This window comes from Cyclopterus lumpus, chromosome 19 (genome assembly GCF_009769545.1).
Source record: "Cyclopterus lumpus isolate fCycLum1 chromosome 19, fCycLum1.pri, whole genome shotgun sequence".
NCBI lineage: Eukaryota > Metazoa > Chordata > Actinopteri > Perciformes > Cyclopteridae > Cyclopterus > Cyclopterus lumpus.
In genome coordinates, this window is record NC_046984.1 from 9,583,654 (window position 1) to 9,609,205 (window position 25,552).

General features: G+C 39.7%; 2 protein-coding genes across 3 annotated transcripts; both read right to left on the reverse strand.

Moving 5' to 3' along the window:
* Positions 1-8,357: 8,357 nt before the first annotated feature.
* patl2 (PAT1 homolog 2) lies at positions 8,358-14,527 on the reverse strand. Its single transcript, XM_034559218.1, is given in 20 exon segments — positions 8,358-8,391; positions 8,494-8,587; positions 8,590-8,633; positions 8,712-8,809; positions 8,892-9,029; positions 9,265-9,421; positions 9,582-9,724; positions 9,801-9,854; positions 9,939-10,045; positions 10,136-10,253; positions 10,449-10,572; positions 10,923-10,997; positions 11,672-11,814; positions 11,922-12,011; positions 12,476-12,640; positions 12,729-12,782; positions 12,867-12,929; positions 13,298-13,578; positions 13,900-14,053; positions 14,477-14,527. Coding segments are annotated over 20 exon segments (2,160 nt in total). The 5' UTR covers positions 14,501-14,527.
* A 1,093-nt stretch (positions 14,528-15,620) lies between these two features.
* LOC117749027 (transforming growth factor beta-1-induced transcript 1 protein-like) lies at positions 15,621-25,503 on the reverse strand. Of its 2 annotated transcripts, XM_034559222.1 has the most exons (12): positions 25,042-25,503; positions 21,967-22,017; positions 21,359-21,507; positions 21,209-21,264; positions 20,683-20,819; positions 20,498-20,579; positions 20,052-20,136; positions 19,011-19,193; positions 18,656-18,829; positions 18,475-18,556; positions 17,766-17,914; positions 15,621-16,516 (listed from the first exon to the last, which is right to left on the reverse strand). In XM_034559222.1, the coding sequence occupies exons 1-12, from the start codon at positions 25,052-25,054 to the stop codon at positions 16,250-16,252; spliced, it is 1,428 nt and encodes a 475-aa protein (XP_034415113.1). In that variant the 5' UTR covers positions 25,055-25,503; the 3' UTR covers positions 15,621-16,249. The 2 variants fall into 2 exon arrangements, with proteins under 2 accessions (XP_034415113.1, XP_034415114.1); XM_034559223.1 differs by lacking the exon at positions 21,967-22,017 and having other exon boundaries at positions 25,042-25,502.
* Positions 25,504-25,552: the final 49 nt, after the last annotated feature.

A 25,552-nucleotide genomic window follows, 5' to 3' on the forward strand; every position in this document is an offset into this window, starting at 1 on the left:
GCTTTCTCCATACAATAACAGATTGTATCATTAATATCCAATCAATATACAGTCATTTTATAACAATGCTGTAAGAGCTATTGTACCGTTGCCTTTTGTTGCTTGTCCATATTGTGGAGCAGCTGCAGCGCCATAACCTACAAATAGATAAAACACAACAAGTTCTCTCTCTGATCATCAATAAATATATATCTAGATATACATATAAATATATGTATTTATATATATATACATAATTATTTTTTGTATATGTATATATATATAAATATATATACATATATCTATATTTATAATTGTATATATTTATATAAATGTAAATAAATGTAAATATATAGATTATATAAATATATATAAATATACGAATAAATCAAATCAATATATATATATATATGCGTGTGTGTGTAGGCATACTTTCACTATACGCTACCAGATTGTATCAATTACATCCAATCAATATACAGACACATTTTATAACAATGCTGTAAGAGCTATCACACCGTTGCCTTTTGTTGTTTGTCCATTTTGTGGAGCAGCTGCAGCGCCATAACCTACAAATAGATAAAACACAAAAAGGTTCTCTCTCATCATCATTAAATATATATCGATACACATATATATATATACACACATACATATATATATATATATATATATATCTGCGTGTGCGTGCCCATGCTTTCACTATACACTACCAGATAATATCCAATCAATATACAGACATTTCATAACAAAGTTGTAAAAGCTATCGTACCGTTGCCTTTTGTTGCTTGTCCTTATATCATTATAAATATATATTAATATAAATAAATATAAATGATATATATTAATAAAATATATAAATAAATATAAATAAATAGATAAATATATAGATAAATAAATATAAATATATTCAAATATACAAATAAATAAAAATATATTGATAAATATACAGATACATATAAAGATAATTAAAAATAAATATATATATATATATATATATATATATATATCTGCAACTGTGGGTCAGTGGTCAATGGTTAACAGTGTCGTTGAGCAAGACACTTGATTGTAAGTCGCTTTGGATAAAAGCGTCAGCTAAATGAAATGTAATGTGTGTGTGTGTGTGTACCGTTGCCTTTTGTTCCATGGCCATTATGTGCAGCAGCTGCAGCGCCGTTAACTACAAATAGTTACAACACAAAAGAGTTTTCTCTCATCAAGTCAAACTGGATTTTTAGAGGATTTTCCTTTTATATAGATTGAAGCAATGTAAAAGTCACAAAGATCTCCGCCGCCACCAGTTTGGTTAGCAGAGGTGGATCAATAGTCCATTTACATGCCGCATTAGTGGAACCCCTTATTGTACAATATTGTCAGTAAAGCATAAGCATGTTAAATGGTGATGTAAAAGTGTTTATTGTTTGTTGATGCCATTATGAGTACATCCAGGTTCACTTTTGGTCCCTAATTGGACTAAAATGAAGTAAAAATACATTGCCTGGTGTTATGGCATCAGTGGGCATTAGCTTTATGTGCATTAAATATATTCAAACATGTATAGATTATAGAATATGGTGTTTTTTCACTATCCAATACATGCAGGCACTAAATGTTCAATTAGGTGGCCATAACTTTTAATTATAATAATAATAATAATAATAATAATTAGTAATACCTATAAATGTCTCTTTGAAAATGTTTCTTTGCTGGTTGTTATTTGTTCAGAAAAAAAGTATATGCTTAAACTTAAATTAGAGACTCTAATGTTGCATTAATGTAAAATGACGATGGAGTCACTACATTTACAGCATTAATGTACAGTAATGTACATGCAGCAGACTGTCGTCATAACAACAATTTATACTGTTGACTTACCATTTAAATAGCCTCTGTTTCCGTTTGGTGCTCCATAACCTAGACATTAAAGAGACCATGTGAGTTTTAATCAGACGCGTTTGAATGCATCTCAGCATCCACTACATGCTTTCTCAGATGATCATTTTTAGCACCCGATATTCTTGTAACCTCGACAGTTAGAGCTGTCAAGTAGTTACAGTATGTAGGTTTGAGTATGACATACTTTTAACTCTATTTCCAAGAACATAAATAAATCTCAAATAGCTTATATAACATGTAAATCACGATAAGTTTCACATGCGTATTTCAGACTGAAAGTCAAATCTGATCATCACATCTAAAATACCATTGCCTTTAGTGCCTTGACTGCCGTATCCACCAGCTTGCGTCCCGTAGCCTGCCACATAAAGAAAATTATATTGAAAAGTTTTGTTGCTTACAGTGCGTGTGTGCGTGTGTGCGTGTGTGCGTTTCATACCGTTGCCTTTCATTTGTTGTCCATTCGTTGGGCCGGCCTGAACTCCATATCCTGCCAAAACCATCGCAGTGACAGCAAGTTAGAATAAGCTACTTGCATTCATGAGAGTTAGCTCTATTCGCACTTACAATATCAACTGAGTGTAACTTGGGAACAAGTCTTTCTAAAATCAGATAAATTCGTCATGCAGATTTATGTAATGCTAACATTTGTTAATCACTTACTTAGGCCTTTTGTGGGGTATCCGCCATGTCCATTTTGTGTACCCATTCCCCGACCCACACCTTAAGAAAAAAATAGTTAATGAAAATAAATTCTCAAAAACGAAGGAAGTCATTGCGGGAGTAATTTTCTTTAAATGTACCTTTTGATGGCATCAGCATTCGTCCTAGACCTCCACCATTCTGAGGTTTATTTCCTAGAATAATCATGAATAGACTTCTGTCAAAAGCTTCAGCTTGTGTGGAAATCCCACAAATGCAATAATGTTCATGTTTTATGGGACATAAAGTGTAAAGTGTCTGATGATTTACCATTGGGTTGTGGCCCCTGTCCATTGAATACTCCAGATGCGGCACCATAACCTTGAACACAGCACACTGAATGTTAAACTACTGTCAAAACTTTGCAACATTTCTACTGGGTTTATCAATTCTAACTACACAGGAGAGCGACATAAAAAAGAATAAATGAGTTCAAGAACATACATGTGGAAATATGAAGAGGAATACCAAAAAGAAGAATTCTAAGCCATTTCATTTATTATTTATTTCTGTACACATTCATTTATATATTGTTATACATACATGCATGTTATTGTCGTCATATAAATAAATAAAATATATATTGTTTTGTTTAGTATTTAGCATTTATTTTCATCCCTTTATTTAAATGATTATGTTTTCTTATACTTTCACTATTCCTTGAAGGGACATGATGTCATTCAACTGGCTTTTGCAGTTTTTAAATTTGATGTGTGTGTGTGCAGTGGCGCCTATAGTGCAAATTATTCCATCATCATCAGTCTGCTTACCCTTATTTATTTTATTTTGGTATGTTGGGTGTTTGCTCGAGAGTGAAACAAAAAGGTAAAGCCCCACCCCAATGATCTTCGTACATTCCTTAAAATAGTTTTTAAAAAACTGAATCCAGTCTCTTGGCGAGTCAGTAGTCTGATGAACATTTTTGGGAAGTAGCGAGACTCTACAGAAGTCAATGGAGTGACTGTGTACAAGCAGTAAATCCATTCTTTCCCTCCTCACAGAGGGATGTCAAATGTAGACTGCTGGTGCCACTGAAGCCAAGCGGCCTTTGATTTCACAAACGGAGACTGTATGGTTGCTTTGCATCATCACAAGAAAAGTTGGGAGAGGTCCGAGGACACAAAAGAGTTATTCTGCAAGCGTTGCTAAGATTTCAGTTTAACAGGATAGGTTCAAATTTAAATGACATGTATTTGCCTCGTCATTTTTTGTAATCTCATTAGGAGTGTAGTCATTTCACTTTCATAATTTCTGTTCATGTCATTCAAATAGTATGTTAACATTCTGTCCCTGGTTATGTAATTGGAACTAAACTGGTAAAGTAGGGGAGAAAATCAACATCAACATCTCACAATGCTAGAATCTCCTGACGCTACAAATATATGGAACAACAATCAGCTCTGCATAAAAAGAATCAACTTGAACTGATTGAACGATTCTCCCATCTATGCTGATGCTGGAGAGTTAATGCCACAACTCGAAAATAAATGTAAATGTAAGACTGCAACTGAGGTAACATGTATATGTATGTGGGTGTGTGTTAATGTATGAACAGAAATAATTATACTAAATCATGCAAATGTCGCCTGAGATGCATCCAAACGCACCCCCGCTCGCTTTTCTTCTTCAATATTTTTAAATGTAGTGTTTGCTCTTTTTCTTATTAAATATTTATTTTCACAAGTCCCCCGTTGCTTGAGTGTATGCACAAATTGGTAGGGTACTTTTTTTTACTACGAAACTGTCATGAAAGTAACTGCGATTCTAGTTGTAAGAGGAAAAATATTAAATTCATGTCAGGTATAAATGTTTATTTTCTGATGAACCCCTGCTCCTTGCTTTCCATCAAAAGCAGCAAGAGGGGAAATCCTGTCACGCACAGGTAATGTAGTCTTACAAGGGGCTACCTGTAAGACTTGAACTATGGCTACGGTGGTAGAGAGCAGTTCCTCAGTGACATAACAGACATCATAATCATCATCATCACCTTCTCTCTACGACAGACCAGTGACTCTACGGAACATGGATTACTCCTCCTTAATAAACTATTCAGCCGTATTTATTTTGGAAGTATTCCAGTAACGCTGACTGGAGGGTTTACGTATTACTTAGTTATCCAATTAACATACTAACTCTCCTAATGTATTGCATTACTTCTTACAAAGCAAACGCCGTCACACCAAGTTGACGTTATTGAATTGATGATAGCGATTCATGGCCCCAGTCATAAAGACAGTTCCCATGTATAACTTAGACATATTGGTAATCACTTCACTCCACTCACCCCGCGTGTGCGTGGCCTGCACCAGCCAAAGGATCACTGCTCTCTGAAGTAGTAGTTGTCCCAGCATCGTGGACCTGGAGAGGAAAAAAAAAGCCTTAAATGTTTTCGACCCAGCAGGACTGAAGAGTCGAGCAGATGAACCGGAGTTGGCAACGTACCCTGATTGAGAGGGTCTGATATACACTCTGGTCTGAGGGCCCCTCCTCCTGCGTACAGATGCTCCTGTCCCCCATCTCCCCTTCCACTTGTTGGGAGAGACACCCGCTGTGTACACACACCAACTAAATAATTGGGCACTTAAAGTAAATTCACACTTAAGGGAGACAAAGAGAAGCAAAGAGCTCACCAGACTGCAGAAAGCTCAATATTAGCTTATTTGTGAATTGGCTTTATGGCAGAAGTGACATCATTTCAAGATGCAGAGGAGACAGTTTAAAGATGACGGAAACCGAGTGAGCTTTGACTTCCACCCCCGCTTCTTTCAGTCCATAACGTCTCCATGGTCCCACAGTTGGGAAGAGACCCATGCATATTTAAAGAAAAGAGTCAAAAGACAACGCTAATGACTTGTCTAATCCATCCTGTGGTGTGATGCACTGTCCAGAGTTTGTCAGTTTGATTGGATTCAACAATTTATTCTGTTGTGTATTTTGTAATTAAAAGGGTTGGCCAACATTTTCTAATGTCATGCAAAGCATAAATAAATGTGTTCCCCTGGAAACAGTTTGCAAATGATGTGGAGTTAAGTCAAATATAGCAAGTAGAAGATGACAGAAGCCTCTCACATATAAACAAAGACTCAATAATGCATAAAAACCACTGAAGCGAGACAGACAGTCCAACCATGGAAACATACATACTGAGTTCAAGAAGTTTGTCCAGTGTTTGGTTTTAAAATGTTTTGTAGGCTTTTTTACATTTTATTAAAATGATTTCTGCAAACTTTAAAAAACAAACTGTGCAGAAAGCTCCACATTAGTTTATTTGTGAATTGACTGACATCAATGACATCATTTTAAGATGCAGAGGAGCCAGTTTAAAGATGATGGAAACCAAGTGAGCTTTGACTTCCACTCCGGCTTCTTTCGGTCCATAACGTCTCCATGGTCACACACAGTTGGGAAGAGACCCTTGCATATCTAAAGAAAAGCGACTAAAGAGAAATATCTCATCTTTCACACAGATTCCTCACTTAAAGTCCAAATCCTCTTACAGGGTCAAGGAGAGGTTAACACCTCACCTCCCAGCCCACCCAGACCTCTCACATACTTGGCTTCTTAACAAAGTCATTCACCATCTCCGCTGCCAAACCATCTGTCTAACTTTTCACCACCTGGTAACGAATCCGTCTTTCAACTCCTCTGATCCTTCAGCTTGGAAATGTATAAGTTCTCATTGTTTTACTCCAGCATTCATGGATGAGCCGTCATGCAGATCGTCTCTTACAGCGAGTTGACTGACAGCCGAAGGGATAAGTAGAATAATAGTTGTGTAATAATTGCAGGTTTGACATGCATGTTAAAATGATGAACGTCTTGCCAAATAATCAGCGCATACACAACCTGACAATTCCTTTTGTACAGCCGTGCCATCGAGGGGATGAATTCTGATGAACTTTAGCACCACCACAAGGCTCACATTTGTAGTTTTGAGTGAAATGTCTTAATTATGTATGGATTGCTATGACATTTTACATTAATGACATAGCTTCTTATAAACATGAACTCATACAATTTGGCCAACGCTGAAGCTGGCTTCGCTCTGCTCCTTCAGTAGGCTTTGGGTTAAGGTCAGGATGTTAGTGTGTTGCTCCGTGTACCGGAAAAAGAAAACTGAGGCCTTGAGCCCACAGTGGAACCACTGTTCAACAAGGATTCTCCGACTGCACAGCCATGTCTGCAATGTCTATTCCTGTCCAGATGTATGCAGCTGTTAGAGGCAGGCTGGCCAGCAAGGCTCTGACTCAGTTGGCAGAGTCCACCGGTTGATGTTCAGTGCTGGCTGGCATTTTTCCTGCCCGCTTCACACAACTTTTACCATTTGTTTTCTCTTCGCCACAGTTGCCTCCTAATCATTCACTTTACTAGTAATGGCTAAACTGTCCTTGTATAGTTGCAAATTCCCATTTCTCAGTGACTGACTAATTTGATATCTGTTTAGGACTTTTCTTGGTCACATCATGTCCTGCTGCCAGTTTCCCTCTTTAGGAATTTCACACACACTGGCGTTTCAGCACAGAACTTGTAGACTTATTGGTTTAGTTCAAACTGAAATCCCTTTAGCAAACAAAAACATGAAATCTGGATCACAGATACTTTTGACTTTGTTTTAATGTTATGTGCCAGAGTCAATTCTCAGGATAATGACTCATGACACTGTAACTTTGGATTAATTGTTCTATTCCGTTCACATTAAATAGTTGGGCTCCCACAGACACCATTGCTGTATCAGTAAAAATAGTATTTTATCTTATGACCTCATTAAATCCTAATATGCATTTCAGAGGTAGCCATGTGCCACTTCCTGTATCTGGCTTCTGAAACATCAGTTCAAGTTGTAAGCTAATCTTTTTTAATGGAGATAGTCAATAAGGAATTAGGGTGAATAAAACATGTTTTTGTGGCTTGTTTCCCTGAAGAATGAGTAAACTGTGACCCACTGCCGAGTCAGCACCCAAAGCAGAGTCGAGTCAAATCTGATGTCCAGGACTTTTGACGGCCAACGTGCCAAGATGCATTTACTGAAGATTTGGTCAAAATGTTGAGGAATTTTTAAGATTTTTTTATTTTTATTTGTGTTGCAAGTGCTCTACAAGGGTGCAATATAAATCATTAGTTTCCAAATGAATATAATAAATAAAAATTACATCAAATACATCATATTTAGTATTGCTACACATTTATACACAACGCGTCTTTTTACAACAAAAAAACAAAAGATTGCATGGTTTATATTGATGGACCATACAAACTTCCCTAATGGTTGTTGAACATATAGGTTCAGCTGTACAATCATAAATTACTATACAATCCTTAACCTGGTCACCAATATCTGATCCAACACATTTATCTCATACTTGATACCTCAAGTTTATCGTCCTGAATGTAACTTGGGGTTAGACAGAAGATACAAGTAACTCAGTGCAATCTACTAGTTAATGTAACCAACTGAGTATTTAGCAATCTCATTAAATGATGGCAACACTTGTTTTGGAAAGGTAAAACAAAAAAACAATAGGTTTGTGTTTTCAGAATAACTTGCACTGGAACGTAAAAAGATCAGATGAAAAAAAAAAGGGGAAACAGTTTGAGTGTGCAAAAATGTGAGGGAAGGCGGGAGAGGGGGAAAAAATAAGAATGACAGAATTGTGTAAATTATATTCTTCTGTTCTTAATGAACACCGAGTAGTTTGTGTCAGGGCTGGGCTTCTGTTCCTTTAACTAGTGTTCATCACAACCTGGTCATTAGTTGAACGTCTCATTAGCTTTCATTCAGCTTAAGATGGAAGAGCCACAAATACAGTTGCAGACCTAAAAAAAAAGATATTTGAGTCTACGCCCACCAAATACATATTTTATTTGTATACAGTGTAAAAATGTCATCTAGCATCCATCCAAGTAAAAAGTACTTACTCCATGTTGCTTTTCAGCTGATTCACAGTGCGCTTGTCCAGGTAACGGCAGAAGAGAGTGAGCAGGTTTGAGGGCAGGAGGAGCGGCTCCACAGTGAACACTGGGACAGCTGTCCCGCCACCTGGAATATTGTGTCCGTCCTAAAAGACAACAGGAACCAGTGTCAAGATTTTACAAGGATGATCAAATGATCTCACCATAAGCCTTAAAATCTCTACCAGGTCTCAAAGTCGCCGATGCTGGGCTCTAATGGGACGCCTGAGGACAGCAGCTTCTCTCCTTGGGACAGGAGAGCGTACAGCAGGGAGAGTCCAAACTGAGAGGGACAGATCGACAAAACACAAGAGTTTCACAGAAAAGGCATAAACAAAAACCAACGGACAACCGAGAGCACAGACCTTGTTCTGACATGCCAGAGTGAGGGACTCTAATGTCGTTAGAGACTCAGATGTCAGATTTTTTAGGACAACGATTAGCTGACTGAATGTCAGGCCTCCAATCACATTTCGAAAAGGCGGGTAGAGCACTGGAAGGGCCTAAAGAAAGAAATCGTACATTACCCAAAACATGCATGAAAACTGGATTAGATAGATTATCTATTATACAACACTTTCAGAATATTGTAATTCAAGGGGTCTAAGAAAAAAACTAGACTCTTGGCTTTAATTTCCGTTTTTAGCATGACAATTAATTCATAACCTTTTGAATGTTGTGTGTAGCAAAACTATACAAATTCTAAGGCACATTCAACCACGGAGAGCATACTCCCACCTCTTCTGGATCTCTGCCCATCAGCGTAGGAAGGTTCGAGGTCACAATGCTCAAGACTTTCAGTGCAGTTTCATGTTTCAGAAACGGGAGCAGACGGGCGAGTAGCTTTTTGCCTTTTGAGACCAGCAGGAAAGGAAGAAACTCCACGCCTGAATTTCTACATCAAAACATTGAAGATTCAACATCCATCAAATGTTTACCTATGATAGTCCAGCTTCATTAAGAAAGCTAGACACAACTATTTGAAATTTCACTTAACAAGCAATATTTAAAACATATGCTTGACTTCTTGATAGTGGTGGGTGTGCATAACTCACAGGGGATTGTGATGTTGCAGTTGGGAGTAGATATGCTCCACTTTTTCCTGTGATTTTGCAATCAATCTTGTTTCTTCTGCTTCAGTCAAAACAGTATTTTTCATCCTCTCCGTCTCCTCGACCTCCAACAGAACCACGAACAACTGCAGGGCCGAAGAGGTGTGACCGAGTGTCCATGAGGGTAGATAAAATGCATCTCATCAAGTAATCAGCGGGTACCTTTTCTATTTTGCTGAAGACCTCCAACCGCTGTTGTCTGATGTCTTGTTGTTCCTGTAATGTAGAAAAAGTCTCAGTATCAGGGAAGGCAGTTTAAAACATCTCCAAGATGCCCAAAATTGTCTGAAAAACAGTCACCTCAAGTGGACCCTGAGTATGGACTGAATGAACTGCACTGATGGCTCGGCGAGGAGAGTAACACGTGGACACAGCAACTTGACCCAGAGAGCCTTCAATGTGCACCACTGGAAGAGCAAAGCCAGGTTGGAACCAGTTTACAAATGAAATGGCAAATAATCTATTCTAATAGCATGAAAATATGGAGAGAAAAAAACCTGGTGCATAGACGTCGGTTTTTGTGATGTAAGGCGTGGTAAGCTTGGGTGGCTCCCTCTTGCTCCTGATGCCCAGCTCTTCCTCTGCCATCTTTGCTTCTATTCGTCGATAGAACTCCTATGACAAAGTTTCATTACGCTAGCCATCAAAAGCTTGGTCTTTGTCATGAAGCAACGGTTAGTTTACTTTTATTTGTGCCCGGAGGTAGACTTGGTTTGCAATAGAAAGCACGCACACACACACTACACTCATTGGTTACTTGTCTTAAAAGCTACGATATACAATGAAGACACTGAAGCAAAGACTTCTCACCTGGTAGTAGTAGTCCTCGTGGTATGGATTCTCACTTTGCAGCTGAATCATCTGCAGCCTGGTGATCCATTCCTTCTCTTTAGCCGTCATGAGATTACAGTAAGGATCCCAGTCCTCCGATTTTCTACAAACGGGTCATTTTGTTCTATAAATAATTATTTTCCTATTTCATAACATACTAACTGAAAAAAAGTTCAGAATATAAAAATTTCAAAAAAAAAGGAGTGGGAGCATTTTGATTGAGAGCAGCAGCCGTAAACTAACCAGTGGGGCAAGCTCACATGCACTAACATGCACACACGACCTGCACAGCTTTGCCAACAAAGCAAGGGGTAGACACCCATACGGGAAGAGCAATTTCATTCTCTATTCAGGTAGACAGTACTCCTCCATATCTTTACATAGGTAGTCGTTTGCTTCTTTATGACTGTTCAAAATATTAAATACAGCTCTTTTAAGAGATGTAGCACCAACCTTTGGAATATGTGTTGTTTTTGACTAAGAAGTCGTTTATGTTGGGGGTGGAGCTGGGTGACGGGGTCGGGGTTCCTGTGGGTCAGACAACATCACATGAACATATTCTAGGAGTAGTAAAAACAGGCATTTGACATGCCAAATGAAGTTAATTTTAATGCATGCAAAACATGGTACATTACGACAATATTGTGTTTTCTCACAGAGGATGTTAAAATAAAGATCATTGGGTAATGAACTCAGTCTAATAATGATCAACTACTGTATTGCACAGTTCACCACAAGAATGTGATACTAGCTTTCATGTCTCGTCTCAATTTAGTCTTTAAATTAATTAATTCAAATTCAAATTTGTCAATCGTTTCATTTTGTCTTTAATACATTTCTATCCATCGTTACTGTTAACTTTCCCTTTAATCTGCAGCCATGCCCTTTCATATCAAAGCAGGTTATGTTTAGGACTCCAGTTCATTTACTTGAAAAATCGGATTTGGGGCTGTAAAGCTGCATCTTTTATCTCCATAAAAAGGTGCAGCTATCCATCCCTTTAATTTTACTCTGTGAATACAAATATTAATATCGAGATTGTATGAAATCTATTAATTTTGTCAATGAAGAGTTTTATATACTCATGAGGGATGAACAAGACCTCTTTGACATAAATATATTTGATACTCAAACTTTGCAGACAAATATTTCAGGCCACAAAACATTATTGTAGTATATACACACACAAGATTCTGACCCACCTGAAATGCTGCGTCGGATTAGACGAGGGGCTGTAAAAGGGGGACGGTCTTGGTGAGTTGGCACCAAAGCGAAGGTGCATCATCTTCGGAGTCAGAGGAGTGGAGGGGCAAGGCCGGTTTGTAGGAAACATGAAGCCCCCTGTCTGAGCACAAAATAATGTCACACACACACGTAGATTTATTCAACTCTGAATACATTTACAATTGGCTTTAATGTACCAGAGTAGGTTTAATTAATTATGGTATAAACCTGATTGTAATGTTGCCGTGGGGTTAAGGGTTGACGTGAAAAGATGGGTGATCCTGGTAGCATGGACGGATGAATCATGGACGCATGAATCTGCAAGAAAAAGCCAAGATTCAGTGAAAGAATGCCTGGCAATGTGTTTGCTTAAAAAAGGAATAGTTTAATATTTTAAGAAATACATTTACTTTCTTGTAGATATTAAGAGGAGATTGATACCAATTTAATTTCTGCAGAGCAAATATGTAGATGGAGCTACAGCCAATCAGCTTAGCATCAAGACTAGAGGGATACTGCTAGCCTGACTATGTTCACGACTAACACAATCCACCTACCAGCACCTCTAAAGCTCTGTGATTTATATATTATACTAGATTAGTTTGATCTGTAAACAGAAACATTGAGGGTTTTAACCCAATAAAACTACAATGTGGGACTTAAGCCCTAAACTAATTCTATTAGTGAGCTTTGCAATTTCATATCAAACACTCAGCAAAAAAAACAAAAAGGTTGTCCTACTCCTTTAAAGAAACGATTATCCTATGAAATGAATCCTCCACCTGGTTGGGGACTCTTTGGCCAAACTGTCTTCTGATGTAGGATCCTCTGGGTTCCCCTCTCCTACCCCTGAAGGAAGAGACAGGATATGGCAAATCCAGGAAGTTGGAGGTCAGGTGTTGACCTCCGCCTCTGTGACCATCAATCACACACACTACAGCACTGTCCTACGAAACAGAATAAAATAACACAACTGTATAGTTTAAGTAACCCATTGTCATACAGATCATAACATGTGTCATTTGGGATCTTAACCTGAAGTATTGATCCTGAGATTCTTCGAGTCTTTCTGAAGGAGGGCGACATGTACTGAAGGGTAAAAAAAAAAAACATCAAACAGTGAAAGGAAACATAAGCAGTGTGAGCAAAGTGACAAAAGAGGTTGTTGCTTACTTCATCTTCTAAGGTCTTCTGGTACATGGCATTCCCAAGGTCCACTATGGCACTGTCAAGAGTCTTATAAAGCAGAAACAGATCAACATGAAGACAAGCTGCTATGAGAGGAGCTGTCAAATAACAAATGAATAAACAATAGAGTAAATATATTACCTTATATGAACAAAAGAGTAAAGTGTACAAAAGACTAGCAATAAAAAAGGTTAAAAAAAACAAGAGTAAAACTATTAAGTGTATAAGGCATAATAATAATAATAATAATAATAATACCAGTGCTTAATAGAAACTAATGTAGAAAAGGGATATTGAGCATAAGAAAATACACAACATTGTACATTATATATTGAAAGTAATATTGCCCCGTGTTGAAAAAAAAACTTATCTTGCACATAATGGATATTATTGTTCTCCTAATTACTCTGCATCACCTTGAGGCTTGGTCGCCCCTCTACTGTCCTCATCACAGCTGGGTCTTCAAACATCTGGCCCCTATCAAGCCCTCCTCTCTGCCCCCTAAATCTGCCACGCTGCCCTGGGGGAGCCCGGGGCAGATACTGTGGACTCTGTCTGGGAGGGGAGGGGGAGCTGTGGCAGGGTGATGGTTTGGGATCTCGGGGAGGTGGAGATGTTGGTGGCGGAGGAGGCGGCGGTTCTTCAAACTCAAGACGACCGCTGCTGGGCTCCTCTGGGGTCCCTTGTGCGTCGAGATCTACGACACAGATACATGTAGAAAACCGTACAAGGGAAGCTTTCATCCTTTAATACAGTACAATTTATATTCTTTGGCATAAATAAAGATAACACGTGGTTCAGCCTCAGAAATATAAATGATCAGCATTTAAAGTGCCAACTGGAATAACATTTAGTCATCATTTTCGAAGACAGGGATTTGAAATGTACGATTATTGTAGATTCAAGTGATATTTTGCAGGCATGTTAACATGTAGTTCAATTTTATTTATTTTTTAACTTTAGTGACCTGGCCGTGAAATAAGGGAGAAGGTCTGGAGAGTTGCACATCTATACACACCCATTCCAAACGTCTCCTCATTGTAGACGTTTTTCTCCTCGTCATCCTCAGCCATGGCCTGCAGAAGCCCACAGTCCATACTCGTGCCATCCTCTCCATCACTCCAGGCCTCTCCATTCTCAGGCCACTGAGGCGGAGACACGTTTTCAGCCTCCTGTGAGGTTGAAATATCGCATAACTATAAAGAAGCCAAAGAGACACGGAACAGAAACCTTCACAAACAAGACAGGGAATGGTAACTCGATCCTGTGTAGAAAAATCACTGTATCCCACTTATTTCTACACAAATATATATATATATATATATATATATATATATATATATATATATATATATATATATATATATATATATATATATATATATATATATATATGGTTTTCACAGCCACTGTTGTAATATCACTAGATGGCATTAGACCAAATAGGCTTATGTAAGCCCGGCTCTTCATAGGTACACATATTTAGCATGCAATTAATACCTGATTAGCTTATTAGCAGGCTGAGTAACGTCCCGCAGCTCTCGCAATACAACAGTATTCGCACACTAATAAGCAGCGAAATAATACCAACTTACTTTTTGCTGCTCTATATCACTCATTGTGTATTTTGGATTGTTTTGGGCGGGTCACGGAGACTTTGTTTCTCCTACAAGGTTACCAGCTTTCTCTTGTGCTGCTCATTAACCGTTAAATGAACTCACCTGTGCGCCGCAGAGACGACGTACACACGTGCAACCCACTGCACGTGGCTATCAGCTGGACTCTACTGATTATATTAATCTTTTTTTATATTTATATATATATATTTTTTTTTTTTAATATTCATGAATATATTCAAGAGTTTATACTTGATCTACTTTTCCTTTCCTTTTCAAAAATAGTGACGCTCGAGCTCTAAGCAGTGAGCAAACACTGACATCTGGCGGTCAGATTTTATGTATTTATTTATTTTCTGCAGCGTCCACATTTTTAGGCTCCATATTAATCTCTACACGACACATATACAATACAATCCTGTCATGTATATATTATTGTAATGCATAAGTGGATGAAGAACGGTTTCTGGTCAGTTTGATGGATGGATACTATTATTGTGTTTCAAACATCAGACATGTCAAATGGAGAAAACGTAATAAAAAATAAATGCAATTATCTGTTACCCGAGACAAATGAGATACATCTTAAAGGTTAACTAATGTCTATCCTTCAAATTAATTTCTTCCTACTAACTGACCATTGGACATTTTTTCTTTTGCATCTATCAATCAACCTTACAACTTCATGACAGCTTTTACTTGTGGATTTCTTCATCCACAACTGTAAAACATGATGATATTTTGTTTGTTATTTTTGTGAGGCCAACTGTGTGTGTTTGGTATTAAAATAATGTTATGAAACAATGTGTAGCTAGCTTTGTGAAATGAACCCAATATCATAAATTAACAACACCCAGTTTCCCTCTCTGCATTTTCATGTATTTTCATCCATCTACTCTACTTTTTTAAACTTATTTTTGATTTCTTCACTTGTTATATGTCTGCTGACTGATGTCTTTGTTCTATGTTCTTAACAGACATTATTCAGATGTTTATGCATTTAGGGTTTAATACTGAAGTTCAGTTTTTTTTTAGCTTTGACTGACAACATGACGGATGTGCTTGGTATAATTCTCTCACATTTCACAGTTGATCCTTTTATTCATTCACCCAGGAAACAGCATAACAATTGTGTTCTCCTTTATTTCATTCTTTGGAATTGTTTTTGGCAAATTGCATAGAGCAATAGTGAAGGTATAATGCAAAATATATGCCATTAAACATATGAGAGCTTACACAAAACATACAGCATATAGCAGTCAACATATAATATAGAAATGTAATTGCAGTGGCACTTATAATTTTTGCAATAAAAAGCAAATATATTAAAGGGGATTTTTTTGCAGAAGTCCTTCACTGAAACAATACATTTGCCCTAAATATACTGTTTCTTTTCTACCTTTGGCAAAAGATTTCAATTTTCAATATTCAATTTGAATCAATACAGTATTCATACATGACAAAATCATTTGGAATCCTTTTGTATTAGTCTAACCAATGAGTTGTATTTCACACTGCAAGTCAAAATGCATTCCACGTTTATGTGAAATAAACTGAAATGAATTGGGTTGAATGATTCTCTGTTGTTACTCCCCCTCGGCCTATCAACTTCAATACTCTTAAAACCAAGAAAGAGACCAGCTCCACCCTCATTCCCACAATAAAAAACAAACAAATTGAGAATTCAGAGTCAGACAGCTTCTTCACTTGGCGACCCAGAGGAGGAGCGGGAGGCAAAGTCCTGTTGTGTCCTCAACCGAAGAGTTTGATGAAGCAGGGGTGGCAGTAGGGCTTGTTCTCCTGCTCCTTGAAGCAGCCTTTGCTCAGGGGCTTCAGGCAGAAGTGACACACAAGGTGGTGAGGGTGGAACTTGGCCCCCATGGCGGTGACGCAGCGGCCCAAGATCGGCTGCTGGCAGGCCTGACACATGCTGCCACGGGACTGGTGGTAATGGGCCTCACACAGCGGCTGACCCTCGTTTTCGAAGAAGCTGCCGTTGACGAAGGGGCTGTAGCACTCCTGAAGAAGAGAGAGAGAGAGAGAAAGAGAGGGAGAGAGAAAGAGAGAGGGATTCAGGCACAGCAGAGAGCGTTGACTCACGCAACTGTTATTAGAGTTGCCTTGGGGATTGACAACTTTCTCATGACATAATCTAAACTTATTTTTATTTTTTCAAAACTTTTTTTTGCATGGTACTTTTACAGAGAGCCCTGCTCACAGTTACACACATAATACCATCCCAACCACAGTCTGATCTGTTGGTCACTGAGCAGCTTGACTGTATCAGTTGTCAGTTAAGTGCCTTCCTCAAGGGATATTGGTCTCAGAAATGTCCCATTTCTTTCCCAAATATTTTAGAAAGACGGACATCTTTCACATTGTATTTCTTCATTTCCATAACTGTTCAAAGATATTTGTGAATTTAATTTCGCTACGTTGGCAAATGGGCTTTATAAAACATCTTTCTAATCTTCCGTCCACTCAAAGCGCTTTACACACATTCACACACACACACTAATGGCCATACAAGGTGCCAACTTACCCATTATGATTTAATATAATCATTCACGTACACTCACACAGTCTTTGGAAGCAATTTGGGGTTTCATATCTGGGAGGACAGTTCAACATTTGGACAGAAGGAGTCAGGGATTGAACCCCCAATCTTCCCACAGCCGCCCCCAATAAGGTCCACTGCCTAGCAATGTAATTATTCAATATTAATTGACAAGATTCCTTTAATTATATTTCTAATTCCATTCATGTATTTTCTTCCCTAAATACAGTCAAACTGAGTAAATTAAATTAAATCTGCCTTAGATTATCTCAACATATGCAATATGTGTGTAGTCATATAATGTAATAATCATTATAAACCAGCCAAATTATCCTCAATAGTATCTATGGCCCAGACCGTCTGCATTGGTCATGACCTGAGGATTAATGTAAAAGTACCTTTTTTTTTCCTCTAGTAATGCTTGCTATGAAGGATCTTTTTCATGAGTGGGTCCCCGTTATTTTATGTCTCATGCAAAACGAATGAGGATCCACTGATGCGCCAAGAAACGCCAGCAATGGGCCAACATAAAAACATCTATGTAAACAACACTAGTTTAAAAATGCAACAACAAAAAAACAGCTTTGCAAATGTTTAAAGAGGAAGTAAATACATTCAACGCATTTGTAAAACTTGAAGGATACAGATTGAATGCAAACATAACTTTTATCATTGAGCCGACCCTCAAACCCCACAGAGAGAAACACTTACCCGACACACGAAGCACTGTGGGTGCCAGAGAGAGTTGAGAGCTGAGATGTAGTTTTCCAGGATGGGCTGGCTGCAGCCTTGACAGCGGGAAGCAAACAGAGTCAAGAAGCACTGCTGGCAGTATTGCTGTCCCTCACGGTCATGGAAACCTGCAGAAGATAAACCGTCACAGTTTGACTCAGTTCAAGAAGTCTCTTTGATAAATGTCTGATTCACTGGATGATGCTCAGTAAAGTAAAACCGCTGTATGAAACGTTTCCATGTGACTCCGGTCTGTGGAACATTCATTTGTTTTAAGTGGTTTAAGGTTTCACTCATGTGAGTTTTTAAAGGCTGACGGTATTTTGTGTTTGTTGTTTGCTTAACATTTAGCCATTTAAATGCCAGAGATTGAGTATTTCCCCTGAATCCTTGGCAGGGTAATACTGCCTTTACAACAGAACATTAATTCTCCTTTGAAAACCATACAAATTAAAGGTTTTTTAAGGGGGTTAGAAGTTTAAAGCAATGTTACTGAGCTCACAGTGATTGCACAGCAAATCCACGCAAACTGATTTCTAGCTATTACAAACTCTGGGACAGATTAGAACCTTAAAATGAAGGTCATACAGTGTTTTTTAGGGCTGTTTGTAAGTGCAACCCCGCTGAAGTTCATTGTTAAGAGTTGTGTGTTGAACCCAGACAGGATGCAGTGTGTGCCGCCCATTACCTTCCTCCCCAAACGCTCGGCTGCACTTCACACAGCAGAAGCACTCTGGGTGCCAGTTCTTATCCAGAGCGGTGACCATTTTCTGAATGACAAGAAGAACGAAAAGAGAAATGGCATCAGGTGGGTAGGGGCATCGAGCGGATCATGTTAAGTGAAGCATGCACACAACCGAGTCCCTCACATTTAAAATGGGCTTGTTGCATTGCGCACAGTGAGGGGAGAACAGGGTGAAGTAGTCCGACTCGCAGTACGGCCGTCCGTCCTTCTCAAAGAAGTTGCGACTGCCTAACTCTGTCTCGCACTCAGTGCACACAAAGTGCTCTGGGTGCCACACCTTCCCAAGAGCCGTGACCACCTGCGAGAGGACACAGTCAAAGCATGATTAATGATCACCATCCTTTGATGATTACAGTAACGGGGACTGGAAACCAAGCCATGTCCAACCTTGTGCTAAAAGCCCAATTGAATGTTAATATAACTGAATTGTTACAAGCTCAATGCAGTTTTGTGCATGTAGACTTATTCTGATGACTCGCCTGTCCTACAACCGGCTTTTGACAAGCTGAACAGTTTCCTTTGGAGGATGTTTGAACTCCTTGTCGGCTCAGGTCCGACTGAAGCAGCCCTAGCATGCTGTCCAACGAGCCGCCGGAAGAGGCCTGTGGTGGAGGGGTGGGCTGCTGTGGTGCTGTTACCACTGGATTGACAGGAACAGCTGGCTGAAGAAGAGAAAGACAAAAGATGGATGGCACACGTGTCTTTGGAATTTGAATTCTCCAGGAGTTTATCGTTAATCTACATTTGGTTTGAAATGAATTGCCATAAGAGGCTGACTGAAAGGCTTTTACACATCCAGATACAAGGATGTCCGAGGCACAGCGACCAAACATGCAGTGTGTTCGGGAAAAGAGAAAGAGGGAAATGGGAAGGAAGTGAGCATAGGAAAAGACACATTATTTGTGAAATGACCCTGGGCATATACACACATTTATGAGCTCTTTTATCTCTGGAAAATGTAAGAAAGTCTTCAACATTTTTTAAAACAAGCGTTCTGTGAGACGGTTATCCAATGGAGAAATGCTCCTTTTTAAAACTCACTGTTCCCGTGACCTCATGCTCACACTTGTTTATAACTCACAGCTGGACGGCACACTGGAAACAAACACACTTTTGCTCACATGCTATCAGACAGACTCCCTGAAAAGGAGAATGACTGGATTATGTACCATACCAAATGCAGATCTATAACTCTGACTCTCAACTATCTGAAAATATTTTTGAGGCTGGAAAATATCTCCACCGAGACTAATTTCTATCCACGGGCTCTATGCAGTGACAGATTTATACCAGGAGGCCTGTGCTGCGGCACAGTAACAGTGAAGTCATCATGAAGTCAAGTGAACGACTTTGTGAACCCACCATGAATCAGCATGAGCTGTGTTAAAGTCTGGAACAGCTGGGAACGATGGTAGAAAAAAACCCAGCGTGCTTTTGCGGTCACTTTTCGAGCACAATTTAATTTACACACAAAAGAAAATGTATTTTGGTCATTGTTGTGCTGTCGCGTGGACTCTTACTGTGCTCTGGACTCTGAAGTCGGACAGAGAAGCCATCAGTTTGTCCAATTCCAGTGTGGCCGATGTTGCTGAAGGCTTCGCAGAGCTAGAATAAAAAATAATGAACCGACAATTACACAATTTCATCAGATTTGACTTGCATACTTGCCCACAATTTATCAGAGTGGGACTTTGTGAACATTGCTAACAAAATATTGATGGCTGTTAGTGTGCAACTATTTCAACGAGCCATCTATCTTTAACAATGTAAAACCTGCATAAAACAGATGTCCTTTTGGAGCTAATCATTACATTCCCTTCCTCATATCTTACTGAAAATCAGTTGTTGGAAAGTTCAAACTGACCGTGAATAAGTTTTGCTCTACATTAAGTAGTTTGCCTTCATTAGAATTGCGGTGAACTCTGACGATTTCTTTAGATTTGACTAAATTGAATGGTTTTGGTACCTGGAGGAGGAGCTTGTGACCTTATCCTTGATCTTGTCCCTCTCATCTTTCTTAGAAGAAGGGAACTGGGCCAGGATCTCATCTGATGACAAAAACAAGGTCATATATAAGAAAACATTCAACTCAGAGTTCTAATCAGAGCACAGGGACATAAAACACACACACACACACACACACACAGGTACCTGTGATGTTAAACTGGGTGGCATTCAGCTCCTGTAACAGATGGTCCAGTTCACTCAGACCTCCTCCCAGCAGCGAGGAGGAGGAGAAGGCCGGCGGAGGATCTGTTGTCCGTGGAGACCGCGGTTTACACACTGTGCTGTAAGAAAGGCAAAATAGGCAATGTCCCAAATTAACACAGATCATGAAGCATCCGGTCACTCCTGTGGTTGGCTTCTTCATGGTCACTTGACTCATAGGTGACACTTTGTCCATTTGGAAATGACTCATGTCGCAGCATGCTGTCCATAGCAGTGCTTTAAAATCCAAACACACTCGTTGCCAAAGATTGAAATTTGTAATAAACTTCTTGAATGTAGTTCCTAATTAGCTTTGGCCAGATATTTGACACGCAAAGTCACTTCCTCTCTGATATTCTCGTATTCACAGAAACAGCCTGATAATCAGAGTGCATGGCCACTTTGTTACACTTATTCATTTTCAAAATATTATATTCTTGATTGCACCGTATAAAACAGAGGGAGTTACCTGTATAATTTGTCTGGGTTGGAGTTTTGGGAAGATTTCATTGCTGCAGAAACCGTCTGAGAGACAAACCAGAACGGAAAAATCAGAGTGGAAGCAAAATCTGCAGTGAGACAATGTCAATGAATCTCTCCCCAGCAGCTGGTGGTCTACCTGCTGTGGGGTGTAGGCGGGCGGCGGCGGCCGCGTTTGAGTGGACTCTTTAGTATCAGGTTCAGCATTTTGTGGAGGTTCAGAGGTGAGCAGGACAGGACATCGAGCCAGAGGAGAGCCGGTGTTCTCCAGATCAGCAAGGAGGGCATCTGCGAGGGAGGGAGGGAAAAGAAACTGATCCAAACAGCATGAACATCGTGATGAAAGTCGGGTTAGATTTACAATTTAGCTTCAGATTGGTTTTGATTAGCTCCAAAAGGAGATCTGTTTTATGCAGGTTTCACATTGTTAAAGATAGATGGCTCGTTGAAATAGTCAGTTCGTGATGAAAATGAAAGACACTCAACTACCCCATAATTTATGAATGCCCATGATAGTGTTATCAGTTTGTTTACACAGCATTAATGGGAAATAGAAAGATAGGAATTAAGAAATATATCTTTTTTTCTTTTTTTTAAAAAACATGTAGATGTTATACAGATGAAATTAAGGTAAGTAAATGGCGTCCGGGCAGACACAATGAAACATGCAGATGTTAGACAGATTATTAAGTAAATGGTGTCCGGGCGGACACAATGAAACATGCACATGCACAGGCAGTTACGTACCAAACACAACAATACGCGGACTGAGAGGGTAGTTAGGTGGCTCAGGCACTCCTAAGGAGACACAGACAGCCTGTGTGACCAATAAGACAGCAGCAGCATATCAGGCCACACATCAGACAGACATGGAGGACAACGAGCGTCCTCAGACTGTAATCAGTCCGAGGGACAGACAGTCAAGATGTTTGCGTAACCCAGAGATAATCCATCGACATAGTGAAGTTATTAGAGCGCACACAAACTTATCCAAGACATGCCAGTATTGAAAGGAAGCAGATGAGGAAGAGTGTTTAGCAACTGATATCTAAATTGACTCCACCCCATCTCACTCAAGCTGTCCAGAAACTAAACTTGCTCAAGGATTAGCGGCTGCATGTAGTCCATGTACATGCAACTGAAGGTCAAGGTTTGTAAAAAGTGATTACATTTCACTGTTTTTACTGGGTTAACACAGACTTAAAGGGACAGTTCACCCCAAAGTCAAAAATACAACTTTTTCCCTTTACCATTTATCAATCTAGAGTGCTTCCACTGGCCAACCACCATAAACATGAACAAGAACCACAGTTCCTACATGAAACTGCCCAGAGCAAGGTCTGTGAATTATCTTGAGGTCATGATTTCTGGAATAAAATATTGATGTTTTATTTTTGATGGCGCTTTGACCATCACAAGCAACATGCCATACAATCCAATTATATTGGAGAGAAGGCAGATACCTCTACGGCCAATATATCTCCATCACTCGGCAACTTATTTGATAAATAGCATTACAGGTAAGAGGAAAGAAAATGCACCCCTTAATCGACACCCTCCATGTTAAAATGTGTTAATGTGTAATACATGGAAGAGGACCCTATATCATTGTGTTTGGGAGTGAAGGAAAATAATGGCCTTTTGGAAAGAAGTGAAACATCTTTATGGTGCAACAGTGGATGCTGTTTGCATACTTTATAAATACAAGACCATGAGTTGTTGATGTTTAGCTTTGGTTTAATTTCTTCAATAGATTTGCACACTACCACCAGTAAGAGTAAAATAAATTGAATGCTTCCATAATTTAATCCAACACACTTTTAAATCTCTTCGGACCTCTCTGCTTGCTTGTACAAGTATTCACTTACTGCCAACAGCAGCTGGCATTTTATCAGTTATTATTATACAATAAATATACATCTTAGCAATTGCAGAAGTACCCTCTGCGGCACAAGTACCTCTGATTGGGAATTGCTGATTTACTGGGAGATACTTTTCAGTAAGAATCTGGCATAAAACCAGGTACCTCAAGTGGTTACAGTTAAAGCTTTTTTAATAAGCTGCTGTCCCTTGTTAAAAAGCTTTAGCTATAACCGTGTGCTGAAGACCTCATCACTCCATACACACCCGTTCACTTTGCTTTGGATTGTTTTGGTTACGGCACATTAAATTGTAGTTGTAGATGATGTTTCCAACATCCAGAATGAATCTTTGGGAGCGCCCTGGTAGCTCACCGTACGGAGCCTCACCGGGTTCAAGTCCGGCTAAATGACTTGTCTGTCTGTCTCACCATCAAATAAAGCAGCCACAAACAAATCTTTTAAAAAAAGGACGAATCTTTGAACCTCAGGTTCTGGCAGCCTTTGTAGACTGATAGCACGAAAGCTCGATGAATACTTGATCCAACCAATTAAACATCTTTGGTGATCAGTGCTGTGACACGGTGAACATAGCCAATTTAACCCGCATTAGTTCACCACTGCCACAGATGAGTCACACTTCTGGTACGACCATGTGGTGAGAAACTTGTGCATATACTACTGGCCCAGGCTGCTGTTTGTGTGTGTGTGTGTGTGTGTGTGTGTGTGTGTGTGTGTGTCTCTCTCACACGCACACACTTTTACAGACTGATCTGCTCATATAAGGAGCTGAACTTCTCTCAATGGGAATTGTGACCATATTTAGAGCTGCCTGTCGACTTGTTTGTCTTGGCCAACAGCCTCTCTAACAAGTGGTCTCTCTCAAAGAAAAACCTCTGCGGATCCAAAACCTAAACGTACAACATTATTAGACAACAGCATAAACAGAGCGTCCCGAACATGGCCACCGCCTGACTAACGATCAGCCAGTCGCCCAGTTACTCCGGGTCTCTCTCCGTGTGCAATCCGATCCAGATGTACCCAGATGTGCTTGGCTACATCTAGCCATTCCTTCCAGAATTGCTTGTAAAACACAAATCCCCTAATTCTGAAGTGGATACAAGTTTTCGAGAAAGCCAATGGGCCTCTGAGGCAAAAAGAGCCTTTTATATTTTCATTGAACTTTGTGGCGTTCTTTTTTTTTTTTTTTAAATAGCAGCGTGGCCGTGGGCTATTTCAGGCCCTTTCCAACACACAAAGAGTGAGCTTCTCATAATGTTGTTTTGAGAAAAGAGAAGAAATCTTCCTCCGACATCTTCATCAATAAAAAAAGACAGGACCAGTCATGCTCCCAGACGCTGGTCACAACCCTCTTTGATGTTTTCAAAATGGAATGAATACTCTGTTGAGCATTATGTGGCTTCTCTCCATCCCGGACTCGTTCATATGAATGGATGGGAAAGCCCGCCGTGGATCCCTTTTAATCTAATTTACAAAGAATTTATTGGATTTGCAGGGCATGCACAAAGCCCTCAATGGCGGCCGGGCAGTCATGTAGTCATGCAGTTCTTGTGGTACCTGTGTGAGTGTGTGTGCGTTTGCTTGAAAAGGTCAACACAATTCTGCCCAAAAAAACACTTTTTAAATCTCAGAGGATGGGAAGCACGCTGGAGGGAGAAAAGAAGAACATTTATTCAATGTTTTGACATAGAAGTTGTATGATATTTATATTTAAGGATGTTTCATAGCTTTTCTCTGTCTTCACATATTATGGGAGACAATAAAATCCCCTTTTCATCACAGCCCACCACAGGAAATTCTACTCCACTGGGATTGCCAGAATGAACAGACCTTATTTCCTCTGTTTGGGCCACAGATTGTGAGATTTGGGCACACCACCCCTTCCCAAAGATCCCCTGAAAGATATCTCAACATGTAGCAGAAGAACAGCAGGAACACTTACCCAGATCGTCCATGATGTGATTTCAGCCGACTGTTTTCCTCTTTGTGTGACACAATACGGACGCGGACAGCATTCATAAGTAGTGATGGGAGCGTATCAAAGCCCGCAAGATAGAGCAGTGTCGCTGCTATTGTCTGCGCGGTCCTGAATAACTTCTTAGACACCGTTATCCGCCAAGAGAGGAGGAGGAGGAGGAGGAGGAGGAGGAGGAAGAGGGCGTCCCGTTTCTTTTTTTCCTACACGGCTCTCTTCCTGTGTAATGCCGAGCAGGACCTCAGACTGGAAGAAGGCGTAGTTAAATAAATGTGGTTACAAACCCCGCATTCCCCGGACACGCGACGTCATCCTGGACATTCCTCGTCCATATTTGGGAGAGAGACTTCGGGACTCGGTGTCGTCGCGAGCTGCACAAAGCCTGCGACTTGACGTCGTCGCTGTACGTGAATCACAAAGTCCGGCACGATGTTACTGCCCTTCACCGGAGGATAAACACTTAAGGGGCGGCGCCCCT